General features: G+C 43.6%; 1 protein-coding gene across 1 annotated transcript in view; it reads right to left on the bottom strand.

The window, feature by feature from the left end:
* LOC143739208 (nitric oxide synthase, inducible-like) overlaps positions 1-17,897 on the bottom strand; it is a 62,136-nt gene that overhangs the window by 24,278 nt on the left and 19,961 nt on the right. The window contains exons 7-11 of the mRNA XM_077231519.1: positions 8,451-8,592; positions 7,661-7,800; positions 7,349-7,523; positions 7,155-7,256; positions 6,791-6,985 (exon numbers count right to left, since the gene is read on the bottom strand). Coding sequence (XP_077087634.1) covers positions 6,791-6,985; positions 7,155-7,256; positions 7,349-7,523; positions 7,661-7,800; positions 8,451-8,592 — 754 coding nt within the window. The remainder of the gene's footprint in view (positions 1-6,790; positions 6,986-7,154; positions 7,257-7,348; positions 7,524-7,660; positions 7,801-8,450; positions 8,593-17,897) is intronic.

The following is a 17,897-nucleotide window of genomic DNA, read 5'->3' as shown; positions in this document are numbered from 1 at the left end:
GCAAAGATTGTCGCAGACGAGATGAACCGTCTGGCAGTTACACCGAAAATGTTTTCGCCGCACTTCGTGGGCTCGGGAAACTGAACCGGAGGTATGGGCGCAGCGCGCTCGCCCTCAGTGCTTCAATACGGCGGCTCGGCTCACTGACAGCGGTGGCTGGCTGTTTCATATGTGACGGAGAATCGAAATAGAGGATGCAGTTAAGACCTTTGCTGCTGCGATGAAGGCCTGCCGTGCGTGTTTCTGAAATGTAAGTTAAGCTTCATTTGCTCTTTAGTCGTTATTTAAGATGCTGAACCTGCTGATGATATAATGTGCTTGCGGACATTTCATTTGTGTGTGTATACGCACATAAGAAAGTGGTGTAAAGAGATTTGCAACAGTAATTTGAGGAGGTGAAATGTGATTATTTGGAAAATTGCAGAAATGACTGCTTAAAGAAAAATGCCAGCAGGCATTTGCCTCCTACATAAACTTTAATATTGTTGACATTTTGGGCACACGAGCGTTGCGTACTATTTGCGCTATATGTAGGCCTATGGCTTATTGGTCTTTGTTTGTTGTTGTTGGTTTTGCGTTATATGTATATGGCATATTGGTCTTTGTGTGTTGTTGCTGGTTTTGCGTTATACTGTATGTATATGGCATATTGGCCTTTGTGTGTTGTTGCTGGTTTTGCGTTATATGCAGGCTATATGGCATATTGGTCTTTGTGTGTTGTTGCTGGTTTTGCGTTATATGTATATGGCATATTGGTCTTTATGTGTTGTTGCTGGTTTCGCGTTATATGCAGGCTATATGGCATTATTGGTCTTTGTGTGTTGTTGCTGGTACGTTGCAAATAGAGGGGCAGCACAATTGTTTTTCGCCTAGTGCGGCAGAAGTGCACTCATTCGAAGTGTAAAAAAAGCTGTAAAGCACATGGAGGAGCTTTACAGGGGGTATGGCTTATCTAAATGAGATGTAAATGAGCCCTATTGTCACCCCCAGCAGCAGAGACAGGTGAGAACTGCACAATCTTTAGCTCGTTTTCTCCTCTTTGAGCTTTTTTAAGTGCCTACTTTAAAATGGCCACAACTTCTCCAAATATTATCAGATTTCCACATGTTACACATCGTTGGAAAGCTTGGATATTACACTCTCAGAATCTATGAATAACTCAAAATGCCCCAGAACCGACTTGTGTCCCTAGTTTCCGTGACTGGTCACAAATGTATAAAAACTTGGACAAAGCAGTCATCTTAATGTTAATCCTTCCTAGAGAAAGGCACAAGGAGTCCCATCTTTTAAAAATCCTGCTTCAGACTAGCTAAAAGTGGTTGATAGTTGGCTTTATAAAGCTCCTTAAAGTTCTGTGTAAACCAGACCCCCAGATATTTAAACTTTGTCATAGTGATCTTAAAAGGGATTGAAGAAGGGAGCACATCTGGAATCATGGAGCCAATTGACATTAGTTCACTCTTTTGATAATTAACTTTATAGCCAGAAAGCTGACCAAATTCCTAAAGTAAATTTAATAAATTTGGAAGACTCAAGGATGAGTCAGAAATGTACAACAACATATTGTCCGCATATAAAGATACTTTGTGCTCTAAATTCCCCCTCCACATCCCTTGATATTAGTAGATATCCTCAAGGCTATGGCTGGGGTTCAATTGCAATATCACATATCAACTTTACATCGCTAGCTTCAATCTAAATCATTGCTAGCACAACTAGCTAGTAATTCGCTAGCCTGTTAACGTGCCATCAGTGCCCTCATTTATTTATTTATTTTGCTCACGCGCTCATGCTTTTTAACAATCCATCAAACATCTGAGGTGAGTATCAGTCAGTCAAACAAACACGGTCATGTTTTCTTCTCCTATTATTGTCAATTGCACTTCATGTAACATGTATAGCATAGCCTTCTCTGTCAGCACAGGATTTACATGTGATAAATGCAGGGAGATAGTCAGGCTGACGGAGAAGACACGCAATCCAAACTTTAATTGAGGTTAATTGTAAGAGTGCAAGGGCTTTAGATACTACTTTGGATGCAAATAGCTTAGAGAACACTGAACATTGTTCGGTTCCGGCTGTAGTAGAGCCCGTGCAACAGGGCAATTGGGTGACGGTGAGACGGTGTAGACGCGGGAAAAAACACTGCTCTTCCGTTCTGATTACAACATCAAATAGATTCTCCCCTCTCAGTGAAACACCCACTCAGAATCCTGTTGAATGTGGCCTAGTTATTGGCGATTCTATTACACGGAACGTGAAAATAGAGACACCAGCCACCTTATACACATGTTTGCCGGTTTGCTTGACATCAAAGGAAATTTAAAAGTGCTGGCTAATGCTAATTGTAAATTCTCTAAGATTATTATTCACATCGGCATTAATGATGTTCGACTTCGCCAGTCGGAGATCACTAAAATTAATGTTAAAGAGGTGTGTGAACTCGCAAGTACGATGTCAGGCACTGTAATTTGCTCTGGCCCCCTTCCTGTTAGAAGGAGTGATGATATAGTTAGTAGACTGTCCTCACTCAATGGTTGGCTGTCTAAGTGGTGCGCGCAAAATAATATAGAATTCATAGACAATTGGAAAAGTTTTTGGGGCAAACCTGACCTGTTGAAAAGAGATGGTATTCATCCCTACTGGGATGGTGCTGCTCTTCTCTCTAGTAATATGGCATATACAGGTCCTTCTCAAAAAAATAGCATATTGTGATAAAGTTCATTATTTTCCATAATGTAATGATAAAAATTAAACTTTCATATATTTTAGATTCATTGCACACCAACTGAAATATTTCAGGTCTTTCATTGTTTTAATACTGATGATTTTGGCATACAGCTCAACCCAAAATTCCTATCTTAAAAAAATTAGCATATTACATCCGACCAATAAAAGAAGTGTTTTTAATAAAAAAAAATCCAACCTTCAAATAATTGCGTTCAGTTATGCACTCAATACTTGGTCGGGAATCCTTTTGCAGAAATTACTGCTTCAAAGCGGCGTGGCATGGAGGCAATCAGCCTGTGGCACTGGTGAGGTGTTATGGAGGCCCAGGATGCTTCGATAGCGGCCTTAAGCTCATCCAGAGTGTTGGGTCTTGCGTCTCTCAACTTTCTCTTCGCAATATCCCACAGATTCTCTATGGGGTTCAGGTCAGGAGAGTTGGCAGGCCAGTTGAGCACAGTAATACCATGGTCAGTAAACCATTTACCAGTGGTTTTGGCACTGTGAGCAGGTGCCAGGTCGTGCTGAAAAATGAAATCTTCATCTCCATAAAGCTTTTCAGCAGATGGAAGCATGAAGTGCTCCAAAATCTCCTGATAGCTAGCTGCATTGACCCTGCCCTTGATGAAACACAGTGGACCAACACCCGCAGCTGACATGGCACCCCAGAACATCACTGACTGTGGGTACTTGACACTGGACTTCAGGCATTTTGGCATTTTCTTCTCCCCAGTTTTCCTCCAGACTCTGGCACCTTGATTTCCGATGACATGCAAAATTTGCTTTCATCCGAAAAAACTACTTTGGACCACTGAGCAACAGTCCAGTGCTGCTTCTCTGTAGCCCAGGTCAGGCGTTTCTGCCGCTGTTTCTGGTTCAAAAGTGGCTTGACCTGGGGAATGCGGCACCTGTAGCCCATTTCCTGCACACGCCTGTGCACGGTGGCTCTGGATGTTTCTACTCCAGACTCAGTCCACTGCTTCAGCAGGTCTGGAATCTGGTCTGGTCTGGAATCTAGATATAAGGTCTGGAATCTGTCCTTCTCCACAATCTTCCTCAGGGTCCAGTCCCCTCTTCTCGTTGTGCAGCGTTTTTTGCCACACTTTTTCCTTCCCACAGACTTCCCACTGAGGTGCCTTGATACAGCACTCTGGGAACAGCCTATTTGTTCAGAAATTTCTTTCTGTGTCTTACCCTCTTGCTTGAGGGTGTCAATGATGGCCTTCTGGACAGCAGTGAGGTCGGCAGTCTTACCCATGATTGCGGTTTTGAGTAATTAAACAGGCTGGGAGTTTTTAAAAGCCTCAGGAATCTTTTGCAGGTGTTTAGAGTTAATTAGTTGATTCAGATGATTAGGTTAAAAGCTCGTTTAGAGACTCTTTTCATGATATGCTCATTTTTTGAGATAGGAATTTTGGGTTTTCATGAGCTGTAAATAATAAAGTCACTCTTATCATCCGATCGTGGTTATATCTCTCTAGTAGTGCTACTCGATCTTAGTGCTGCGTTTTGACACTATCGACCACAACATTCTTTTTAATAGACTCGAAAATGATGTTGGTATTATTGGAATTGCACTAGCATGGTTTAAATCATACTAATGAATCTAACCGTTATCAGTTTGTAGCAGTAAATGAAGAGATAACTTATCGGTCAAAAGTTCAGTATGGTGTACCACAAGGCTCAGCACTAGGACTGTTATTGTTCACTCAGTACATGCTACCCTTAGGAGATATCATTAGGAAGCATGGCATTATTTTTCACTGTTATGCTGATGATACTCAGCTCTATATTTCTCCATGTCCTGACGAAACTTACCAATCCACAAAATTAACGGAATGCATAGCTGATATAAAAAACTGGATTTTTTAGTAATTTCCTACTACTTAATTCTGAAAAAAAGAGATTCTAATTATTGGACAAAAAACTTCCTCTCGTAATAACCTAGAATACTCTCTAACACTTAATAGCTGCTCTGTCAAGTCTTCGTCGTCGGTTAGGAACCTGGGTGTGCTCTTTGATACCAATCTTTCATTAGAAAGTCACGTGTCTAATATCTGTAAAACTGCATTTTTTCATCTTAAAAATATATCTAAATTACGTCACATGCTCTCTATGAAATATGCAGAACAATTGGTTCATGCATTCATGACATCAAGGCTAGATTATTGTAATGCTCTACTGGGTGGTTGCCCTGCACGATTAATTCATAAACTGCAGTTGGTCCAAAATGCAGCCGCTAGAGTTCTTACCAGAACCAGGAAGTATGACCATATTAGCCCGGTTCTGTCAACACTGCATTGGCTCCCTATTAAACATTGTATACAATTTAAAATATTGCTGATTACTTACAAAGCACTAAATGGTTTAGCTCCCCTGTACTTGAGCGAGCTCTTAACGCATTATAGTCCTTCACGTCTATTGCGATCTCAAAATTCTGGCCAGTTGATAATACCAAAAATATCAAAATCGACTGCTGCCGGTAGATCCTTTTCCTATTTAGCACCAAAACTTTGGAACAATCTTCCTAACATTGTCCGGGAAGCAGACATAGTCTGATAGTTCAAATCTAGACTAAAAACACATCTCATCTCTATAATTCAATTTTAGGCTGCATAGATTAGATCAGCCGGAACCGGGAACACTTCCCATAAATCCTGATGTACTTTGTACATCATAAGAAGGATGGCGTCTAAGCTAATATTAGTCTCTCTGTTTATCCCGAGGTGTACCGCAAATCACCGGATCCAGGCCATATCCAAATCTGATGAAGGACCATCGCATGGACACGACGACAATGCATCCCTGAAGTGCCAGACTCATCAGCCCTGTGAAGGCCTCATGGACACCTCAACAAACTTGTCTCCATACCGGCGTGATGACTCCGACCCCAACCAGATGGAACTGGATAAATATACTGTGAAAGTTCTGATCCCATCTGACTTCTGACCTATAATGCTGCCTAAATCATAATCATACACTGTTCGTTCGTTGGCCAAAGGAGGACTGGCCCCCCGACTGAGCCTGGGTTCTCCCAAGGTTTTTTTCTCCATTCTGTCACCTGATGGAGTTTTGGTTCCTTACCACTGTTGCCTTTTTCGCCTTTCTTCGCCTTTGTCGCCATTGGCTTTTGGCTTGCTTAGTTGGGGACATTTAATTTTATATTCAACAATACTATTACAACATTATTTTCCTGTTATCTCTGTAAAGCTGCTTTGAAACAATCTTTATTGTAAAATACAGATAATGTAACTGCTTGAAATACAGAAATAACTGCTTGACGCATAGTACATGGTAGAGAGTGAGATGTCAAAGATTCTTCAAAGACAGATAGTAATAATGGGAACAAGAACAGAACGAGATAATTTGGCCTCTCAAATATGCCTTCTACGCTTCCCATACAGTTGACACAGACATTCCCGGAGTCATTTTTACACTAAGAAAGGAGTCTATTTCAGAGGCAATATAACTCACAAATGTCTCGTCTGAGAGGAAATGGGAACTGAATCTCCACAGACAGTAGTTTGGTTCTTTGGTAGCAATACATATTGTCATAGCCAGTGGACCGGGGTCTGAAATAATTATGGCTTCGTAATCGCATTTTATGACTGATGATAGAAGGCTTGTGTCCGCTGTATTTATATTTTCGAAGCTTAGAGGTCATCACTTTTTCCAAGACTCATTCATTGCACACTATGTGTTCAGGAATACGTTATCAATCGCGCTGGGGATAATTACAGAAGATATGTTGCTTTTAATACAAAATGAGATAAAAATTAGGTAGGACGTCAGCCAAACACGTTCTATTCCATAGCCTGCTCACTAGCGCCCCCTCAAGTTTTCTTTATTAACACTGCTTTTCAAAAGTTAGGAGTTGGTAAGACTTTTTAATGTCTTCAGTGTCACATAATCCTTCAGAGATCATTATAATATGCTGATTTGGTGACCAGGAAACATTTCTTATTTTTATCAATGATGAAAACAGTTGTGCTCATTAATACGTTACATGTCTAGTGGGGTCTAAATGTTCTAATGTTTGATTTTTTATCAGAAAGTTTGATACCTGATAATAGAAAAAGGGAGAAAGGATGTAGTTGAGCATCTCCTGATGGTACACAGGGGTGAGGGAGCCAGACATGGGTGGGACCAGCCACACCCAATCAGCTGGACAGCCTCCACGCACACGAACTTCTGTCTCCATGTGCTGCATGAAGGACTCGCTTGCTGAATGGTGGTCCGTGATGGTGACCTTATTTTTCTGCACAGCAATATATCAACATAAAGACCATTAAATATATAAATGGCTTTTTCTTCTTTCCTAACTTTATTTTTAATACGTATTATTTCAGATACAAAAACGGTGAGATGATCTTAAATCAATTTGCATATCAATATTTCAACAGTACAAAAGTGGAAAGACACTTTACCTGGTAACTATGAATCACTGCAACATTAATAGCCACGAGTGCCTGGTCTTTCCACAGTGAAGACAGCTTGCGTGTTTCTAAGCCCATTAGCCGTCCAACACACTACAGGACATAAAGCAGTAAAAGCAAAACATAAGTATCAAAAGTATCAAGATGTGCTAAGCTACCGCCATGAGATAGTGAGGACGAACTACCTCCAAAACGTTGTAGCGCTGGTTGTCACAGAAATCCCTCACTCCAATCTCTGTGCCCATGTACCAGCCGTTGAAAGGACATGCTGTGAATTCCAGACCACCGATTTCCATTAGCATGTTGGCTACTGCAGGAACTGCATACCACTTGAGGTTTAGATCTTTGAACCATTCATACCTGGACAAAAGCCGAGCACACTGTTTAATCAGAGAATAAGCTGTGAAGATACTTTTTTTCAAACTAAAAATCTTCAATTCTTCAAATTTAGAAATCAATTTCTCCCCCTTTTCTCTGAAATGACCCAAATCACTTACTCTGGATGCTCTATTGGGACCTCCAGAATCAGTTCTGAAGGAATATCAAAAACTTCAGGATCCTCTCCTTTCGCCTGCAGGACTAGTGGAAGCACATCAAAGTTACCATACTTTGGTTTCCATCCTAGCTGAATACACACCTATAAAAAGAGTGCACAATATCCAGCAGTTATCATGTGATTATTCCTTAAAGGGGCACTCGGCAACTCTAGCTATTTCTTCGCTGATTTTCACTTTTGTTGTCGCATGTTTTCTCAACGAGCACCTTTTCTCAACGAACTACAGCTGTGAGCTGTATATTTCACAACAATGTCGTAAAAAAACTCACTTGCTCCACCCTCCTCCCCCTTTCTACCGCTGCTCATGTGCATTTGTTATTATCGGAGCCGGCCAACTTTATCGTGTGGAGCTATGTCTACCGAGGTGGGTAATACATCATACACATTGAGAGCGTTGTGTGGGTTTATGTCGAATTGCCGTGTTTCTCGCCCGTTCTCGCTTCTCACAAGTCTTCCTATTTCCAACTTACCGGGACGTTAGTCCCCATGTTGCAAGGTTGGTTTTCCGCCTAGGAACGTTGGGGGGAGCGGGGAAAGTCATCATTCTCACCAGAACAGGTTATTAAACCATCCAAATGATTTCTAAACGGTTTTATTAAGTTGAAATAGTTGCCGAATGCCCCTTTAACAGAGGCAAATGGTTGGCAGATGCCATTTAAAAAAAAAAAGTATGAGATCATATAAAGCAGAGGACATATATTTGTCCTCCTCAAAGCTTCTATTTTAATTACCTGTGTAAACTCCACACCTGATGGGTCCCCGATCACACTGCCATCTTCCATCTGATAGCCAGCATACTTTATAAGCTGACCGTTCCAAACACGGAAATCATGATATCCATCCATTCTTTGAGGAAACACAGTGATGACAGACCTGTCAAAAATTAAGTGTAGCATCAGTTCTGTCTGGTCACGTTAGTCAAGCTTGCATCAGCTGACTCTCAGCTGATGCACGTCTACCTATAGCAGCAATATGACACATATCACTTATATAAGCTCCTTCAGTATTATTAGCAGCTATCGCATTTCCCAGGAGCTAATTAAATGGCGAAATTCAGCAGGCAAACCACATCATCTCACAGGGAATCGTGCAATTGGGGATTTAGCGAAAGGAATTTGTTCCCCAAAAGTATTTCACCTCAGATTCATTCAAGTTCGTGAACTTGAACACGAGATTCGCTGCATTGATCCTAAGTTCCCTGATTTGAAAGTGACCTCAGTCTGCATTGCTGCTCGCATCACTGCATTATTGGCACAGGACTCCATGTGATTCACTCTCCATTCATCTCTGAAAGTCTTCACGGAGCTAAGCTAAGTTCCTTTTTAATGCTCATTGCTGAAAGCTATCAGGGTATTGGCAACATGCTTGTTGCTAATGCTATCCGTGTTGCTAGGGCTAATCTAGTTTTCATTAAAAATGTTCTTGCTAGGCTTATGCGATCATATTGGTTGCGTTACTTATCTGTTTTCATTGGCAACTACTCGCTTTGCACATGCTGTGCTTTTAGTACTATGCAGCACAAATTCAAGCAGCTTGTGGTGATAGTTAGGAAACAAGGGCGTAGGAACAGGGGGGGACGTGTCCCCTCCAATATTGGAGACAGTCGCATTTGTCCCACCCAAAAATTATACCGCGGATAAAAAATATTTGATTTTGAAATCTTTAAAATCGCATGCTTTTAAATTTGAAATCGCAACAAAACGTATTTTCACCGGCTCGCCCCCTCAACGGCTCAGACTGTTTGGGAAGCGGGAGTCTGCAGCTGGCGAGTGGCGACATGTTAGAGTTTAAGATGAAAAGACAGCAGCAGCTCAGTTTAAGCGATTTCTTCCTCATGGGGAAGAAAAGGAAGAAAGGAAATGTGTGTTAATAATTTTGTCCAGGAGGATAATTATATTTTCTGTCTAACATTAGACTTGTTGATGTTAAGCTGAAGCTGTTGTGATTCAACATCTAACTAGTAGGGGTGTAACGTTACATGTATTCGTATTGAACGTTCGGTACGAGGCTTTCGGTTCGGTCCGCATTACAAACCGAACGATTAGTTGGAGCATTTTTGCTGTCGACCAAAAACCACCACAACGTTGCGCAACATCAAATGGCAAACGTAATGAAAGTGGAACGAAACTCATTGTGTTTCATGGACTGTGTTTTTCAACCTTTTGTGTGCCACGGCAGGTTTGACTCTGAAAAAATCAGGGCACGCAAATTATTAAATGCAGGACTGTACAGTGCTATCATACTTTTATTTGTGACAGAAAACTACATATGAATTGATATTTATCAGTTCATTACATCCATTCTAATGTCTTTTACCTTTACCTTCACACACCAGTTAGTTAGTGGAAATGTGGAAGGATATCACACTCGAGAGTAAAAACAAGCTGGTTTATATGTTAAAACTCTTGATGCTGTTGTTGCCTTTCACCTTAACCTTTGCATGTGTCTGTGTCTGTTCATTCAGGCATAAGATGCAACTAAACAAAAATTATATTTATTCAGAAAATTTGGTTTCAAATTTTGATCAATATATGTTATTTATTAATCTAAAAACTAGATGATTAGGCCTGCAATTAAATAATTGATTTGATATTTATCAGTTAATTACTTGTTTTAATGTTATTTAGCCCAGTCATTATTTGGAACATGGCTGTGTTTTAGGCTTATATCTGGTGTCATTGTCACATGCTGTGCTAAGCTTATTCAGGCATCAGCAAAATGCTTGTAGTTGTTTCAGCAACATTGCTATCAGTACTTTACTGGTTGCTAATGCAAATGTTATCGAATATATGCTCATTACTTAGGCTTAGGATCAGTGGCGGCTCCTGCAAAATCTCTCAGGGGGGGCAAATTTTTCAGATCAACTTTATCGCATGCTGACTTTTTAATAGATTTAACGTCTCAGGTTACGTATGTAACCCTGGTTCCCTGATAGGGAACGAGACGCTGCGTTTGAGACGCGGTGGGAACGCTCTGCGTGATTACGTCGTGAAGCACGTGTAAAATCAGTCCAATGGAAGCCCGCTACGACATAGGTGACGTCATAGACCAGGAAACTATAAAGCAACCCTGAAATCAGACCGCGATAGCTTCTGAAAAACCTGAAGCAAGTCTATCAGGGCATGCAGGAAGTATGACAGGCAAACGCAGCGTCTCGTTCCCTATCAGGGAACCAGGGTTACATACGTAACCTGAGACGTTCCCTTTCAAGGGAACTCGAGCTGCGTTTGAGACGCGGTGGGAACCCTATACCCACTACGCCATAGTGACAAATGCCCGTTCTGTGTTACCCCTTTTCCACCAAAGCATTTTGAGAGCCGGTTCGGAGCCGGTGCCTACTCGCGAACCGGTTCTTTGTGTTTCGACAGCCAAAGAACCGGTTCTCGGCCAGGAAAACTGGTTCCAAAGCGGCACCAACTCTTTGCTGGACTAGAACCAGAGAACCGTTCTTTTACCACCGTGTCATGCTTACGGCGGGGCTGGAGGCGGGTTTAGATGTGTCCTAAACATATTTTATGACCGCAAAGCCAGGAGAAACATTTGCAGAAACACGATGTAGTCCACCATTGTAATTATTATGCTTGAAGTTGGCGCAAGCGTTTCTAGCTTTTTTTTAATTTTATTTTTTTATTGAAAACATTATGTAAGCAAAGAAGAAAACAGTCAAAATATAGAACAAATAAACGGAAAGAAAAAAAGACACAAGACAGAGGTACATAACTAATCAGAAATTATTACATATCAAAGGAAAAGATTAAAAGACTTACTTATTTCAATTGTTTTTAAAGCCTTCATGGTACACAAGTTAGAGATAATCCCAAATTAATGTACTTGCTAGCGTTTCTGTATAGCGACGTACACAGTGACGTAACGACGTCGTTCGCTGGGCGCTCAAGTCAGTGGGAAAACAAACCGGTTCTGAGAAGGTTCGCAAGTTGAACCAACTCCGAACTAACTTTGAACCAGCACCAGTTCCGAACCAGTTCTTTTTTGGTGGAAAAGGAGTATGTGAGGTCCTGCGCACGCTAAGAAGCAAGCAACCTCGCCCCAGGAGTGGAGAGGTCAAGGTCATAAAACCTGACAAATGAATGCGGAGAGGACCATCCTGCCGCATTACACACGTCAAGAAGGGAAACTCCCGAAATTAAGGCCATAAAGGCCGCCATACTCCGAGTAGAATGGGCCCGCACAGCCATAGGTGAAGGCTGTCCGGCCGCTTCATAGCCTCGGCTATCCATTTACTCATAACCTGCTTAGATGCAGGGCATCCTCTCTTGAGTGACCCAAAACAAACAAATAGTTGCTAAGATTTACGCCACAGGGCAGCTCTGTGAACGTAGGCATCTAAAGCCCGGACTGGACATAACAGGTTAAGCTGTTCCTGGTCAGGGGTATTAAAGGGTGGAGGATAAAAGGCCTGCAGCACTATTGGGCCCCCAACATTCAGTGGGACCTTAGGAATATAACCCGGCCTGGGGTAGAGAAATGCCTTCACCATACCAGGTGCAAATTCCAGACATGAAGGAGCAACCGACAAAGCATGTAAATCACCAATTCTCTTGATAGATGAGATAGCAAGGAGAAATAAAGTCTTTAGAGTGAGGAACTTTTCTGAAACCTCCTCGATGGGCTCAAAGGGAGCTAAAGCCAGACCCTCGAGTACAATGGCCAAGTCCCAAGCCGGTGCTCTAGAGTGCAGTGCAGGTCTCAACCTCAATGTACCACGGAGAAAGCGAGTAATTAGAGGGTTTCTCCCAATAGAAGTACCCCCCAGAGGGGTGTGGTAGGCAGATATAGCCGCCACGTAAACCTTTAGGGTGGAAGGAGATAACCTGGCCGAGAGACGGTCTTGCAGAAAATCAAGAACTGAACCAACAGGGCAGTTAACAGGATCTAACTGACGTTCAACACATCACGTGGTGAAAAGTTTCCATTTTAGCGCATACAGCCTTCTCATGGAAGGAGCTCTGGATTGAAGAATGGTTTCTACAACATCGGTCGAAAGACCGGTCTTCCTCAGCCTGGCCCCCTCAGAGCCCAGCCCCACAGTTTCCACAACTTCGGCCGAGGGTGAAATATCGTGCCCCCGGCCTGGGACAGGAGGTCCACCCTGATTGGGATCTCCAAGGGGGAGCCGTCCAGAAGAGACACCAAGTCCGAGAACCAAACTCGGGTCGGCCAATAAGGGGCTACTAGTAGCAGACGAGCCCCTTCTCGGCGAACCCTCTCCAGAATCCCCGGAAGCAAAGATATCGGGGGAAAGGCGTACAGGTGCAGCCTCGGCCACACCTGCACCATAGCATCCAGACCGAGAGGAGCTGGGTGCGTTAGAGAGAACCACATGGGACAATGGGTTGAATCTGATGATGCGAAAAAGGTCTACCTTAGCACGACCGAACTTTTCCCACAGGAACTCCACCACTTCTGGGTGAAGTCTCCACACCCCGGGCCTCAGCCCCTGTCTCGACAGAATATCTGCTCCCACATTCTGATGCCCCGGAATATATACCGCCTTGAGCGACAGTAACTTCCCCTGGGCCCATAGGAGGATCTGATGGGCCAATTTGCAAAGGTGACGTGACCTCAGACCCCCCTGATGGTTGATATAGGAGACCACCGAAGTGTTGTCTGTGCAGACCAACACGTGATGGCCTCTCAGGTCTGGCAGGAAATATTTGAGTGCTCGAAATACCGCCATCAACTCCAAACGATTTATGTGCCAGGAACATTGATGGTCCTGCCACAGACCTTGCGCCGAGCGGCCACTCATGACCGCCCCCCATCCCGTGAGGGAAGCATCCGTCGAAAGCGTGACGCGTCGACAAGGAGCCCCCGACACTGGGCCCTGGGCGAGGAACCAAGGTTTCTTCCACTAGGCCAAGGCACGAAGGCATAGCCGCGTGACCTTGATCTTGCGGAACGGATTTTCCCTCGGAAAAAACCCCTTGGTCCTGAGCCACCACTGCAGGGGTCTCATGTACAGAAGGCGAAAAGTAATAATGTTGGACGCAGCTGCCATGAGACCCAACAGTCTCTGAAACTGTTTCACAGTGAGTGACTGGCCTAGTTTCACATTCTTTGCGGCTGTGAGAATCGCAGAAATACGAGCAGGAGACAGGCGTGCCTGCATTGTGGTCGAATCCCAAATTACACCTAGAAAAGTGGTCCTCTGAGCAGGGAGGAGCACACTCTTTTTGGTGTTTAGCCGCAACCCCAAACTCTTTATGTGGGACAGAACAGCATCTCAATGCTGAACTGCCACCTGCTCTGACTGAGCTAAAATCAACCAAATCGTCTTTTACATTTTGTAAAAGTGCGGGGAGATAAACCTAGGCCAAATGGAAGAACCCGATATTGGTATGCTTCGCCCCCGAAAGCGAACCTCAGGAACCTCCTGTGATGAGGATGAATAGATACATGGAAGTACGCGTCCTTCAAGTCTATTGTGACAAACCAGTCCTCGGACTGAATCTGTGATACAATCTGTTTGAGTGTAAGCATTCTGAACTTGAGTTTCTGAACCCTGCTTTTTAACTGGCGCAGATCTAGAATAGGACGCAGCCCTCCATCCTTCTTTGGAACATTGAAGTAACGGCTGTAAAACCCTGACTCTCTGCTGGGAGGAGAAACCCTTTCTATAACTCCCTTTCGAAGAAGTGTCAGTACTTCTTGCTCCATTATCAGAGCCTGCTGTGAGTCCACCACCGTGGGGAGGACTCCTTGAAATCTGGGCGGACGAGAACCGAACTGAATTCTGTAACCCTTTTCTATTATGTGCAGGACCCATAGAGAAATATTTGGCAGAAGTTTCCACGCTGCCAGAAATTCCGATAAGGGAACCAGTCTCTCGAGACTGGCCTCTGGATTTGATTGAACAATCATTTCGGCGCCCTGAAGCGGCGAACCGGCAGGGAACAACCGAACTGACCGTTCTACAACCCTCCTCAGAGGATTGCATGGGGACGCTGACACCTCGGCGCCCTGAAGCGGCGAACCGGCAGGGAACAACCGAAGTGGCAGCGCTGCGGCTCTCCTCGGAGAGTCGCCCCCCGGAGGGTGCCAAGGAGGGACGGTTCCTCGGAACTGTTCCTCCCTGGAGGGGACCACCCTCAGAAGCCTGATAGCCTTGGCGTCAGGACTTCTTCTTAGCCCAAGCTCTCTTAGAGATAACAGTCCTCAGATCTTGTCTACCCCTAACAGGCCTGGGCTGCGAGCGCCACTCAGGAACCGTAGATTGAGGAGGTGCCCGAGCGGCGACGCTCTGTTTTGGTTGAACTCTGTGAGCGGAGCTCGTAGACGGACGAGGCTGCTCAGACTTTATACTACGAGCAGCCTCGGGGACAATAGACCGGCGAGGAAGAAACCTCTGAAACGCAGCCGCTTGTTTCTTATTTTCTTGAAACCTTTCGACGACACAATTTATAGCGTCGCCGAACAGACTTGTAGGTGACAGCGGTGCGTCCAGAAGAACAGATCTATCTTTATCCTTTATTTCTGATAAATTTAACCATAAATGGCGTTCCGTGGCCACCAAGGCTGCCATAGAGCGGCCCACAGACTTGGCCGTCTCCTTGGTGGCTCGGAGAGATAAATCTGTCGTGCGACGCAATTCTCGAATTGCGTCAGCACTAACTTCCTCACTATCGTCTATGTCCTTCAGCAGGTCAGCCTGGTACGCTTGGAGAATCGACATAGTGTGCAAACATGCTGCGGCCTGACCTGCTGCCGAATACGCTTTACCCACCAACAAAGATGTATTTTTTAATGGTTTGGTGGGTAACGTCGGGGCTTTCAGAGAAGAAGAAGACTCAGGGGAGAGATAGCTCGCTAGTGTGTCTTCAGCACGAGGCATAGTCAAATAACCATAATGATCAATCCCTTGAACTTTACTATAATTCTTAGTTTGTGGGTTATGCACTCTGAAAGACGCCGGTTTAATCCACGATCTCGACACCTCGGTGTGGAGATCGGGAAAAAACGGGAGTTCCCGACGAGGAGGTCGTGATCTAGATGGTAAATAACGTTCATCTAAAAGACTCTTTCTAGATTCAACATCGAAATCATCGGCTGGCCACTCAATATTTAATTTAGTAACAGCACGAGATAAAACCTCCATGAGCTCCTGATCAGCAGGGGTATGAGCTGGCGAACACTCAATATCCCCCATACTACCGACATCCAGATCCTCAGAACTGGATAGCCGTAATATTGGTGCCTCAGCCTGGGAAGGAGAAGCCGCAGAGCGGGCTCCTTCCTGGGCAAAGACACCGAATCCAGCAGGTAAGGGCTGAGAAAGGGCGAGGCCCGTCTCAAACCCCGCTACTAGATCCATCTGCGAACCCCAAGATGAAAGTCGACGCTGTGCCTCGGCAGCAGCGGGACCCGCACCTCGGGGAGCGCGAACCGAACTGTCCTCCTCAAAGAACGCCCGGCGAGAGCGGAGAGTTTTCATAGACAAACTCAAGCAATGCTCACAGTCAGCCCCCTCGAGGACTGACTGGGCATGCTCCACTCCCAAACAAGCAATACACATACGATGTGTGTCCCCACCCGTGATATAACGAGGGCAGGGCACAACACAAGGTTTATAACTTTGCTTGCTCGCCATAGTGATATATATATATATATATATATATATATATATATATATATATATATATATATATATATATACATATATATATATATATATATGTATATATATATATATATATATATAAGGGGCTTGACAGACAACAATAAATAGACAAGGACAGATATACAGAGAGCGTTTGCTGAAGGTACAGAAGCTATCGCGGTCTGATTTCAGGGTTGCTTTATAGTTTCCTGGTCTATGACGTCACCTATGTCGTAGCGGGCTTCCATTGGACTGATTTTACACGTGCTTCACGACGTAATCACGCAGAGCGTTCCCACCGCGTCTTAAACGCAGCTCGAGTTCCCTTGAAAGGAAACTTTAGGTTTTGAGATGTGCAGGAAACTTAAAACAGGCTTTCTTTCTTTCCTGAAAAGTAACAGTTTTGGACATACAAGGCTTCTGTCCGATAGCGATGATTTGTGTGTGTGTGTGTGTGTGTGTGTGTGTGTGTGTGTGTGTGTGTGTGTGTGTGTCTGTGTCTGTGTCTGTGTGTGTGTGTGTGTGTGTGTGTGTGTGTGTGTGTGTGTGTGTGTGTGTGTGTGTGTGTGTGTGTGTGTGTGTGTTGTTACGTTAATTAACATTTTACCAAAATTCAAGCTCAAATGGAGTTTGACAAGGGTTTTTGACCAGTACATGCATTTTCAATCCACTCAAATAGTTTATTTTATTAAAGATTCCACTAGGTGGCGACAAATAATATTGTTGACTGAATCGTTGACGTGTAGGATAAAGATTGTGTTGGTGTTCGAATGGAATGTACAAATTTCAAAATACAATGCTAGGAGTAAAAAAGACTGCTACCATCCTTTCCTAAACTGATTGTAAAAACAAAGTTAGATTTTCCAACACTCGAGTATTTAAATGGTCAGCAATATATACCTCCTTAGACAGCCTCTGCTTGTCTTCTTCTCCCAAGGCCCTCCTAGATCTTGTTCTTCCTGTTGCTAACTTGTTACTTGCTCCTGCTCCTGAAATGAGCCCTGGTCCTGATTACTACGACGGTTGAATGGCATTTATTTTAATGACACGATAGAATTAACTGCGTTCGCCATGACGTTGTTCAAGTTCAACTGGCCTCAACTCGCGAGATGTCCCAACAGTCTCTCTCACTCTAGTTCTCTTTTTTATTTTTATTTTTTTTAATCACATTTGATAAAGGTATTAAAGTAGTGTTTCATTTTTTTCTTGTTGTTCAAATTCAAAATTGTTTTCAAATATTATTTGTCACTTAATCTTAAAGATTTTTAATAGTGTATGTTTGTTCTCACCAATCGCTGCACAAGTTAAGGATACGTATGATGACGTAAGCACGTTAGTGCGAGCCCTCCCGGAACCCATAGAAAATGCATTGCAGTGCCTGCAGTTTGAAAAAAAACAACTTTGAATGTAAGTATATGGGAACACTCTGGGCGATTCTCAGCCAGAGTGAAATCGCCCAAAAAGAGGCGGTACTCCACAGAACGTGACATGACGCTGATTGGACTATATCCAGAAGTACAGTGACGGCTAGCGTAACTCTGTGGTTGAATGATATTGTGAA

The sequence above is a fragment of the Siphateles boraxobius genome, unplaced genomic scaffold (assembly GCF_051911475.1).
Source record: "Siphateles boraxobius isolate OS27281-9 unplaced genomic scaffold, OSU_SipBor_1 16, whole genome shotgun sequence".
Taxonomy (NCBI): Eukaryota; Metazoa; Chordata; class Actinopteri; order Cypriniformes; family Leuciscidae; genus Siphateles; species Siphateles boraxobius.
The sequence above is the reverse complement of the archived record's forward strand: the minus strand, read 5'-3'. Positions and strand labels throughout refer to the sequence as shown.